The 11784-nt window shown below is 29.7% G+C and overlaps 1 protein-coding gene across 1 annotated transcript in view; it reads left to right on the forward strand.

Annotated features, from left to right (window-relative positions):
• Window positions 1-10546, forward strand: part of LOC129940907 (ras-related protein Rap-1b-like) — a 113760-nt gene extending 103214 nt beyond the window's left edge. Inside the window, exons 5-6 of the mRNA XM_056049434.1 lie at window positions 9177-9269; window positions 9338-10546. Of these exons, the coding sequence (XP_055905409.1) occupies window positions 9177-9269; window positions 9338-9577 (333 nt within the window). The 3' untranslated portion in view covers window positions 9578-10546. The remainder of the gene's footprint in view (window positions 1-9176; window positions 9270-9337) is intronic.
• Window positions 10547-11784: the final 1238 nt, after the last annotated feature.

Below are 11784 nucleotides of genomic sequence, written 5' to 3' on the forward strand. Positions count from 1 at the left end.
ATGAATATCACCTGGTTTCTGTTATAACGATTTCGTTTCGTTGTTTTGCAAATTCAATTAATATTACTCCTTTTCTATTTCTGTCGCGAAATGATCTATTCCTAGTTCTCCACAATAATTCAACTGACTCATATTTTTCAATAAGTTGATTGGTTTCAAAATACGAATTGAGTTGGTATTCCACTTGAGAGATCGCTCTCGAGAGCAGCTTGAAAGCGACTCGCAACACGTTTACTCTCAAATGGACACCCACCTTTAGGTTCAATATCTGCCATTGCCATCTAATTTTTTTTTCACGGGTACTGCGCCTTGCAAGGAATTGACAAATCCACCAAGAGTAATTCTTGTGATGAAAAATTCTTTTTCAAATTAGCTGTTTAGTTTAGGCTTAAAAACTGTAGGTTCCTCCATCCCTGACAACGTTACTCTCACACAGTAATTGAGAGTTATAAGTCACTATAAAACGAAAAGAATTTGATGGACTATTCTCCAAGTTATAGTTTTAGAGCCTTCGTACAGTCATATTTTATTCCAAATAAATATTTTTGAAATCCTTGAAATACATATAGCATACATTATGTTAAGTGCAAATTTCTTAGTGTTTTTACGTCTCCCTAAAGTTTTTCAAATTTGTATAACTTTCCTAGTAGGTATTAAAATGACAATGACTAAGAAAAAACAACAAAAATAATATTTTTTGTATTGAAAGAAGAAAAGAAAACTCTAAGTTCAATTTTGAGAAAATATGAATTTTCAATTTATGACCAAAAAATGTGTATGGGTACTACTGTTATTTTTAGTCTTAAATAAATAAAAAAGAACAATCTTTAAATTACTGTTATTTTTAGTCTTAAATAAATAAAAAAGAACAATCTTTAAATCAATTGACCTAATGGTTTGGTCTATTGGGCGAGGACAGACAGACAGACAGACGTAATCGAGTTACCCATTTTTTCGACTTCTTTACCATCATTATAGCATTTTTGAAGAAAATATTGAGTTATAAATTTTGTACGAATCATGAATAGGGCGGTTAGGATAAGTTTTTCTCAAGGTCGGCTAAGTGTGAGTAAATGGACAAGGTCTCCGTGAGATAATGTCATGTCAAAAATAACGAATCGTAAGTTAGAGGACAGCGGAAAATCAGAATTTATTTTAAAATTTCCCGTCCTGGTGTGGTTCCCGATTGGAAAAAAAGTATGTTTTCGAACAACAGGAATAATTACAAAAAGGCCACGTGGTCCCGTATGAACTCCCGAAAATAAGGAAAGGGTAAGAGCCACTGTTCTCCAAAGTCCATGGCGCTCCGTGCGTAAACAAACTCAGGCTTTACAAATTAATCATTCTTCCGTTCAATGCATCGTCAAACTTTAAACTTATAAGTTGATAATTGTTCAAGAGTTGAAACTGATTATCACCAAAACGTATACAATTTTCATTTAAGATGCTCTTGTTATTAGAGGTAGATGACGATATAATGTTATTCATGAATTATGAAGCGCATTTTCATCTCAACGGTTTTGTAAATAAGCAACATTTCCCATAATTTGCTGCATAAAAACCTTAAACTCCTAACGAACAACCGTTGCACTGCGCTAAAAAAGCTTTTATGCAGTTTCAAAATAATTATTCATTGGTCCTTACTTATTTTAGGGACTAGGAACGGTGATAGTAAATAGTAACCTCTACATTGACATGCATAATAACTTTTTTTTTAAATTAGAGGAGTTGTATTTAAGAAGATGATTTATCAACCCATCAAATGTCTGGTTTCAGCAAGATGGAGCACCTCCTCACACTGCAATCGACACCATGAACGTCGTATGCGAAATGTTTCCCGGCCATCTCATTTCACATTTTGGAGATATGCATTGGCCTCCTAGATCACCTGACTGGACGGTGGGCGATCATTTCCTTTGGAGGTATTTGATGTCACTGACTTAGGAATCAAACCACATACAAGAAAAATGCAGAACGGAACGACCCTTTAGTTCCTACAAGTCGCAAGAAAAAATGCTTTTCTCAAAATAAATATTAATTAACCAATGAAAATTGCATAATTTTTCTCAAGATAAAGTTTAATATGGATCTGTGATAATTTATCATAAGGAATCAGAATAAATCAACGCATTCGTATTTTCTACAGCTTTAAAAATTATTCATACTTATATTGTATTTATTTAACTTTTTTAATAAAATTATGACATGCCTCAAAAATTTGTTCTTTTGAATTACCAAATCAAGAACAAAAAAAAACAATCCTTGTCAAACGTTTTAATTTTATTCCTTTTTCCACCTTGTAACTTTTTAATTTATAATTTGAATATTTCCCATTCGTTTGGGAAATCATAAATATTTATGTACTCAAATCCTAATCAAACACAAACTCTCGACCGATGGTTCATTGCTTTAAATTTTATTACTCTTAAAATGTTTCCAGTATCTTCATATACATAAATATACCCTTATTCAAGTACATTGTATTTATTTGATTTCAAAAAGCTGACACAAAAAAAAATAGGAAAATAAGGAAATTTTATAAAACTAGGACGAAAACTTTTGATTTTTCCTTTCACTTGGTCGAACTCACAAGAGATCAATAAACTTGTGTTTTTTTCTGTTGTATCTTATATCGAATGTCTATAATCTCAACATCTAAAAAGAATCCCCATATATCCTTTGGGACTGATGTTCTATGTAAATTTCAACATAAGTCACTCTATAACACTTTTATGAAGAGGAATGAGTAATTTTTTAGAATTTCATTGATGTGGAAAATAATTTTGAAAATAGTCACGGCACGTTTTTTATTTTTTGTTGGCTCCAATGCTTATAGTTTATAATCCAAATGAAAATAAGGAAGAATCAAAGGGCTTTGAGGGTTTCATATAAATGTTGTCCTTTTGTTCGTCTCTTTAGGAGACATATCAATCTGTTTTTTTTTTAAAGCTTGGTTGCAATATATTTCCAGTTTAATGAAATTAACAAAAATATTTCATGTGTTGGGACACTCGTTTTTAAAAAGCTTCAAACACTATTATTTCTTTGTAAAATGTGTTAAAGCACCATCGTCCATTTTCCAAAAGTGTTAAAACTATACAAAATTCTGTGAAGTGTGTATTGGAAGGAAAATAGACTTTGGTTAGCAAATAATTATAAATTAAACATTTAACCTTTATTTTCTCAGTAAAAAACAAAACAATTTTGAACTGCTGTTTTTAATGTTTTTCTAAATAATCCTTTAAAGCTTTTAACATTTGCTGTACAAATCCATGCATTGAAAAGTTAATTCAAATGTATATATATTATATTTATAAAGTATCGGATTTTCCTTACCTACATTAAATACAGTATGATACTTTTCTGGGAAAAAATAGTTTTAAATTTCAATATTATTATTTCGGAGATATTATTTCATACTAGAAATAGCATTAAAATTGGAAGGAATATTTTAAAATTCCTCTTAAAACGCTGGTATTTGGAAAAGCTATTTAGAAATATGAAAAGAAATAAAAACATTTCAAAACATAAAAGAAGAAAGGGTTTTTATTTTTTTTGAGATGTGAGAAGATGCATGAGAAGTTTAGATGGTTATTGTCTATGATTCATAATTGAGAGTGTCAAACTGTGTTGCCGTTGAGTAAGGCTTGACAATTCATTTTGACTTATGTTACCTGGAAATTTAATTTAAATAAAAAAGCGGCACCATTAATGCCATACTTAGCCATAAGCAAGGCGTACTACAGGAGAAGTTAATTGCTTGAATATCATCTTACTTAAACTATACACATTATATTGTTGTCTTCAAAACTGAACATTCTAATTCGTTTATTGTTAATTCAGGTGTACCTTAAGGTAGCCAAGGTCCATTGTTATTTGTTCTGCTTATTCAATGACATTAATATACGCAAATGAAGTGAAAATATTTTAAACAGCAAATACAAATCGTTTAATTTTGAATATTGACAAGTGCAAAATTATGAGTTTTACACCCAAATATAATGTAATTAACTATGAATATATGCTCAATTCTACGAACTTGGAAAAACTATCTAACTTCTCAGACCTATGCGTCATTTGGACTCAAAGTAAACTTTTATTGATCACATTTTTAATTAATCTAATAGAACTCTAGGCTTTATTACAAGATTTGGAAGGCAAGATGCTTATGTCCTGAAACTTCGTTATGCATCATATGTCAGAACAGTCCTTGAATTCGGTTTAATAATTTGGGACCCTTATTACACCACTCATACTTACAGACTTGAAGCTGTCCAAAGAAGGTTCTTGAGATTTACTTTACGTTTTCTCCCATGATCAGATTTTGTTAAATAAAAGTTCATATTCGGTAATTTCAGTATCATTTTTTTCCCACATTATTTAAATTCTTAACTTTGTGTTTCGCGGTACGAGGAAGTCAACTAAGACGATCTCAAAAATTTCGTCAGAACATTTATCTGGTCACAATGTTTTCTCCGTAGTGACGTAAACACTGAGAATGAAATCTTTATTGCAAATAAAGTTAAAAGTATCAAACCCTAAGCTAAGTTATTCTATTTAAAAGGTGGAAGTATTTATCATGGAGAAAGGGTTTGTCACTGAGGTGTGTTAGTGGCAACCCAACTAATGCAAACCGAAAAAAGTTTAGGCAAACAAATTATCAAATTTTTGCATGACCCAAAATCAGGGAATTTTTTGTCTTGCTCAATGGCACTCTTTTAGTTAACTCTATTGAGAAAGGTATCTTGTGTGAAAAGCAGTTCACCACACAATGCACATGTCATGGATCTCTTTGTTCTTAAACGCATTAATGATTCTATGGGACCAATCTTGCATTGGGGCGAGAGTCTTAAAGATCTAGATATAAAACCCCTACAGAAGCTTTTCCATCTATCCTATTCTTCTGGACTCGTTCCAAGTAGTTGAAAAGCAGCCTTTGTTCAGTCAATACCGAAAAATGTCAAATATTCATCTTTCTCAAATTATCGACCGATAGCACAAGTTTTCCTCCTTTTCAAGGTCCAAAAAACGCTGATATTAGTTATTATAAGCTTAAAAAATTTTTGATTTTATGGATCATCTCACCGAAAAGGGAAAAAAAATCTTTACATTGTTTTGAAAAAAGGAGACGAACACCTTCACAGTTGAATTATAACTTTTCTTTTAAAGCTATTTGTGATGGATTGAAGTTTGAAACCGACAATATAAATGGTGGCGTTACGCAGGACGTCACTTTGTATTCAACTCTTTCATGTTTTTAAAAATGCTCTTCTGCCTGCAGTTTACAATTCAATAATTTGGTTCGCTGACAATATAATTCTTAGTTTTTCATATTTGTCTAAAAGCTCACATCCCTCTTCTTAAGATGTGGAAACAAAACATGATTATATCATTAATTTTTAACTGAAACCTATTAAATTGATTGGCAGAAAAGTCATTATTAACTTAATTACGCCACCTAAACAAAGACACAGATATTCTCGCTTTAAAAATATTTAACGTTACTTTAATGGACTGTACTCGAGTGCAATAGTGTAATACTCAATTGCATGACTTGGCTTAAACAGCTTAACCTTAACTGTCACGATTTCAATGCCCCCCAGTTAGCCCCGATCCAAGCTTCGTCGTACTTTGAAAATAGAGATTTTTAGCCGTACTACCGGAATATGGAAGGCCGAGGTAAAGCCTTTGTCTTTCCGTGTCATTGCAAAGATCCAGTATTCACAATTTTTAATGTACAATGACATATCCTTTCTAATCCCTCCCTTTTTCCTATTGCTCACACTATGATTTTGGCATATTAAAGATATACAATACCTTTAGGTTTGGTTAGGTTGATAAGCTGACACTTAGATCAATGTAGATCCATTGTGATACCCTGAAGTATTGAACTTCCCTAATAGAGTGATATTGTTCAAACCATTTAGAGGCTCTGGTGACAGGAGTCTACCTATAATGTCTTTAAGTTCTTCAGCATTCTTCGAAGACTTCTTGTCAATTCCCATCGGTTCAGTTGCCGTAGTGGAAAAAGTATAACACAAAAGTTTTTGCTGAACATTAACATTTAAGTTTGGGTTTAGAAAATGGGCCTTAATGTACTATTCTATTGCTTAACTTACTACTGTATTTATGCCAGTTGATACTACTGTGATTCTTAAAGGTTTGCTCTGATTCCTAATGTCTTAAATTAGGAATTCAATTAACCTAAGTTAAGAAAATGAAGGTTCTTTGCACCCTCCACCAAACTATCGGACAGGTTTTCCAATTTCAGGTACCTAACCGTAATGTCAAGAACGTCTTTTTTATTTTTGATATGGTTATTTCAATTTTAGGTACTGTTAAAAAATACTCCAAGATTTTAAACAGTTCCGACATATAAGTAGGTTGATGACAAGACTATTATCTGAAAACCAACTTGAAATTCAGTTGAGACCTTCATTACTATACAGCACTCAGCGAGTGCTATAAGCTCAAGGGGATAACTAATATAAAACTAAACGTTGTCGGCATACATTTGTATAGAACCATTTTTAACAAAAGACGGCAAATCATTTAAATATATATCAAATAAAAGCGGACCGAGTATTGAGCCTTGTGGTACATTGCGTGAAGTAGGAATAACATCAGTGAGTAGAGTACATTGTTTAGTTGAACCAATGTCTGCGGCCTGTTAAATGAAAAAGTTTGACTGCAGTGTCAAAAAATTAAAGGGTTGGACAAATTTTTGTATATTAAACCGATGGTCAACCATGTCAAATGCCTTAGAGAAATTTTATATGATAAGGAAGCTTATATTTTATTTATCCAACGCAAGACGGATGTTTTCTCTGACTTTTTCGAAAATCTGATTGTTTAGTTTAGTTTATTTTTATCAAACCGAGTTCAACTCTTACAGACTACTTTAAAAAGTTAATATGTATAATAATTTATTCAATACAAAAATAATAATACATAAAAATGGTAGCAATAGATAAATCTTAATTACAAAACAGATGCGATAGCAAAGCAACGTGCAAACGGTTCGTTTCTTCTATAATTTCTTCTATCAAAAGTCTCTCGCAAATGAAAATTAGTGCGGATAGTCCTTGATGGAAAGTGAAAAGTATTCGTTCTAACAAAAAAGAACATTTGATACGATTGATTATTAAATCTTGTACAAAGATTATTGAAAAATATTTTCTCCTTACTTCAAGCTTTTGAATATTAATAAGCAGGCATCTAGATGGATAAGATGGTACTTCTATATTCCAATTTAATTTATAGAAAGCATACCTAGTAAAACTTTTTTGTATATTTTTTATTCTAGAATAATGCTTGATATAATAGGGGTTTTAAACTATGCTGCAATATTCCAGTACCGATTTAACAAGTGCAATATATAATGATTTAAGGGTGTAAGGGTAGTAAAAATACCTAGTTTCTTCTGATAAACCCAAGCACCCCATTAGCTTAACTGACTTTTTAATCGATGTGCTTATTAAAAGAAACTTTTCATCCAATATAACTCCCAAATCCTTTTGTGCCGTAACCCTATCTAAATTCGTATTGTTGATAGTATAATCAAATATGATAGGTGTTTTCTATGGCATTTAAGGATCTGACATTTGGCAACATTCAGGAAGAACTTGTTAGATTCACACCATTCAGCCAGATTTTTTATATCCTCTTGTAGATACAGACAGTATGTAGAAGATTTTATGAGTCGGAAAATCTTAACCGGAATGTATAAATGACATTCCGGATAAACAACAAAGGGCCAATATGACTTCCTTGCGGAACACCTAAAGTTACATCAATACTTTTGGATTTAAACTTTCCCAAATTTACAAATTGAACCCGATTTTTTAAATAGAACGAAATCCATTTTATAAAATTAGAATGGAAACCAAGTTTTGAAAGCTTAAAAATTTGTATACTATGACTAACTCTATCAAAAGCTTTTGCAAAATCTGTAAAGATAATATCTGTCTGTAAGTTCAGATGCGCATAGCATTAAAAGGTTTGTAACAGTAGATCTTCCAGAAACAAAACCATGCTGGTATTCGGATATTAAATACTTGACAAAAAAATATAATTTGTTACAGAAAAGCATTTCGAAATTTTTTTTGATCACCGATAATTTGCAGATAGGCATATGATTGGTAACATTTTGCTTCCAGTCAGACTTCCAAAAGTCCAAAAACTAGCCACTTTTTACTGATTGAAAATCTAGCTGAGTGGTAATGCTTAAGAAACAGTGCAATTTTTTAGTGCAACAGGGGATATTTTATCTGGCCGAGCACTTTTTTTACATCAAAACTAGCTAGAGCTTTAAAAACATCAGAAAAAGTTAAGTGTATACTCCCAATAGCTAATTTGCATTGTAGTGGATATACAATATGGAAAACATGAGTAACGTACAGTAGAACAAAAGGTAATTTGAGCTTAAGGAATCCATTTCATTAAGGCCGAAAACATTTGATTTAACAGATAATATGTTTTCCACTACTTCGGTACTATCCAATGATCTAAAACAGTAACCTTTGTTAGAAAAATCGTTATTTCTGGATGACGATGATATTGACATACATTTGTTTTTGTAAGCTGTTAATAGAAAGAGGTTAAATAGCTTCCCAACTAATTGCAATCTAAAATTGTACTGCTCGAGTTCTTTTGAATTCAGTCCTTGAATCCGTTCCACTGTTACCCAGGGGTCCTAAATTAGGGCAACATCATAATGTCCACTATTCATTACGTATATTTGGATGGCGCTGGCTGGCGTCTTAACGGCATTGAAGATTAATTTGAATTTGATGATTATCAGAGTTATTAACCACTCCATTGACCTGTTAACTTTGGGTTGCAACCAACCTTGTTTTGCATCTTGCTTACTATCTTACAGTGAAGGGAGAAATGTGATTGTATAAAATATAGTTTCTGGAAAAAGTAGTAAAAAATTAGACCATGGACCATAGGCAAAAAATAAATGCTACAAAAATATCTATCTTTTTACAAAATTAATTCAACAATCAATTTGGCTTTTATTTTTTTTAAAAATTCTCAAAACATTCTCTTATAAAAAACACCCTTTATGTTTAAAGAAAATCTAAATTTCTTTATTAAATCGTATGAGAAGCTTTGTATGAAAATTGTATAAATGATTAAATGATCTCTTTTTTAATTATTTATTATTTCAGATTGACAATGAAACAACAGAATCCGTAGTTATGGTTGATTGGGAAAATGGATTTGTTGAAGCATCTGCTTGTAAAAATGAAAACATTACACAAGTGAGTTTAATTTTTCACATCTTCATAGATCATACAAAACATTTTCCTAATTTTTATTTTCTTTAAAGATTTTTAAAGAACTTCTATCTCAAGCTAAAATCACCTATAATCTAAGTCCTGCTTTAAGACGTCGTCGAAGGCAATCCTTACCACCAAATCAAATGGGCAACAATGGTCATCCCAGTACACCAAGTAGTGCGCCCATTTTACCTGGAGCTCATGTTCCATCGGCAGCACAACTTCAACACCTACAAAGAATTCAAGAACGCAGTTTGGGTGGAAAAAGAAATTCTTGCAGCATTTCTTAATTAAAGTTCTTAAATTAATAACATCAAAAATATTTATATTAATTTTTTTTAATTTGTTTCTTAAAAATAAGGCTTACGGGTAATCTTATACAGAAAAATAAATAAATATTTAAGAAAAGCAAACAAACAAAAAACATGAATACTTCAAAGGTTTTCATCAGAAAAATACAAAACAACTTTTAACAGAACAACTTCCTTAAAAATAAATCCACTTCAATTTTAAGGTTTCTATTTGAAAAAGAAAAGTAAATAAACAAAGGTCAATATTTTATTTTTTGCAGGAATACATGAAAATTATGTATATGTAAAATATAAATAACAAAAACAAAATAAAATTATATTTTAAAATGACAAAACCATCTCTAAATTTATTTTATTTGTATCTATTTTTATCAATGTTGAAGTAGAGAAAGTAAATAGATAAAATATTACATCAATTTGTTGGCACTTTTTTGAAAAATAAAGAAATACTTTTGTTGCATAAGTTTCGATTTTTTAAAATGGCCTCCATCAAGTCGAAACGTATGCACGTACACAGGTCTTAAAATTTCAATTGTCAATTGTTTCAATTGCATTTAAAAATCTTTATTAATTTATTTAAGTTTTAATATTTTAAAATTAAAGTACACTAAAATTATTTTCCAGAATTCTGTAAAAAAAATTAAAAAATATCTAGACTGCAAAGCATTATTCTATTCCAAACAACTTTCGAAATGACTATAAAAACCACTTAAGTACTAAATTACACTTTATTTCAAATCAACTATTTTTAAACAAAAAACGCCAACAAAATGTAAAATAATTGATTTTCGCGATTTGTAAAATTTTTATTTCCAAAAAACAATTTTAAGAAAAAATATTACCTATAGTAGAAAACAAGTATTAATTATAAAATTGAATGTAAATAAAATATAAACAAAGACAAAAAATTAATAAAAACAAATTAATAGGGAAGCAGACAAAAACAAAATAACAAATTATAAGTTAGGGTATTTATGTAATAAAAATAATAATAAATTATATATGAACGAAATGAATGTTTATCAAAAACAAAAAAAAAACATAAATCAATATATATCAAAACATACTACTATATTATATATATTATAATAAATTATTATATAAAAATTTTATTCAAAGGAAAAATGAAATGATGACACCACTTTTTTTAAAAAAACATATTTTTAGGTAACTATATTTAAATGAATGAAACAAAATCAAATAAAATAACTTAACTAATTATAAACTTATATTGATGTGAAACTCTAGATATATATATTAAAAAATACAATATATATACATACTTATATATATTTAAGTAAATAAAAATATCTAATATAATAAAATAAATAAAAATTCTTTGCCACGCCAAATTAAAGAAAAAAGAAAAATGTTTGTTAACTAAAATTTAAATTTTATTTAATCTATATTATATTTGTATGTTGATTGCTATAGGAAATAAATGCATCATACTAACGGGAAAAGTGCAACAATTTATACAAACCAAAAACAAAATAAAACTATGCTAAATTTATAAATATATTTTAGTAAAAATGGATTGCGAAGAAAATAAATTAACACTAATATCAAAAATAACTAATAAATGTATATCCTATATAATAGCTAAGAAGAACTATAATTTTGAAGAATTAAATAATATCATTTTCATTTCGAATCAAGAAGAAAGTTGTTTTATTTACAAGTTGAGTTGGAAGACATTTTTGCTATGTCTTAAGCAAAGCAGAGAGGTGCAGCTAGTTATCTTCTTTGCAGTAACCTCAATTGATAAAAATTCTGCTTTGTGTTTGAAGTGTTTTAATATAAAAGTTGTTGTTAGTTTTTTTTTATACAAATACTCGTATTTACATTTGTTTCTTGTTTGCTATAATGATAGGCCTTAGAATGATAGCTTCCAGTATCATCTTTATAGAAGCAGTAACTTTCGATATTGTTTTTTTTTTGTAGGAAAATTAACAAGAAAAACATTTCTTGTTTTAAGGAAAAATGCATTTAGGAAAAATTTCCAAAATTACATGAACCGAAATGACTAAAAACTTATTCACGAATTTGGACATTTTAACTTCCCATAGAAAACTATTGTAATCGGTTCGATTTGTCAAATTGAAAATTTTGAAATTTCTCAAAAGTTTGAAGGCCTCTAGAGTCTAAATAAATGATTTTTATAGATATGATTGTGCGTGCGAGTA

This window comes from Eupeodes corollae, chromosome 1 (assembly GCF_945859685.1).
Source record: "Eupeodes corollae chromosome 1, idEupCoro1.1, whole genome shotgun sequence".
In the NCBI taxonomy this organism is placed as follows: Eukaryota; Metazoa; Arthropoda; class Insecta; order Diptera; family Syrphidae; genus Eupeodes; species Eupeodes corollae.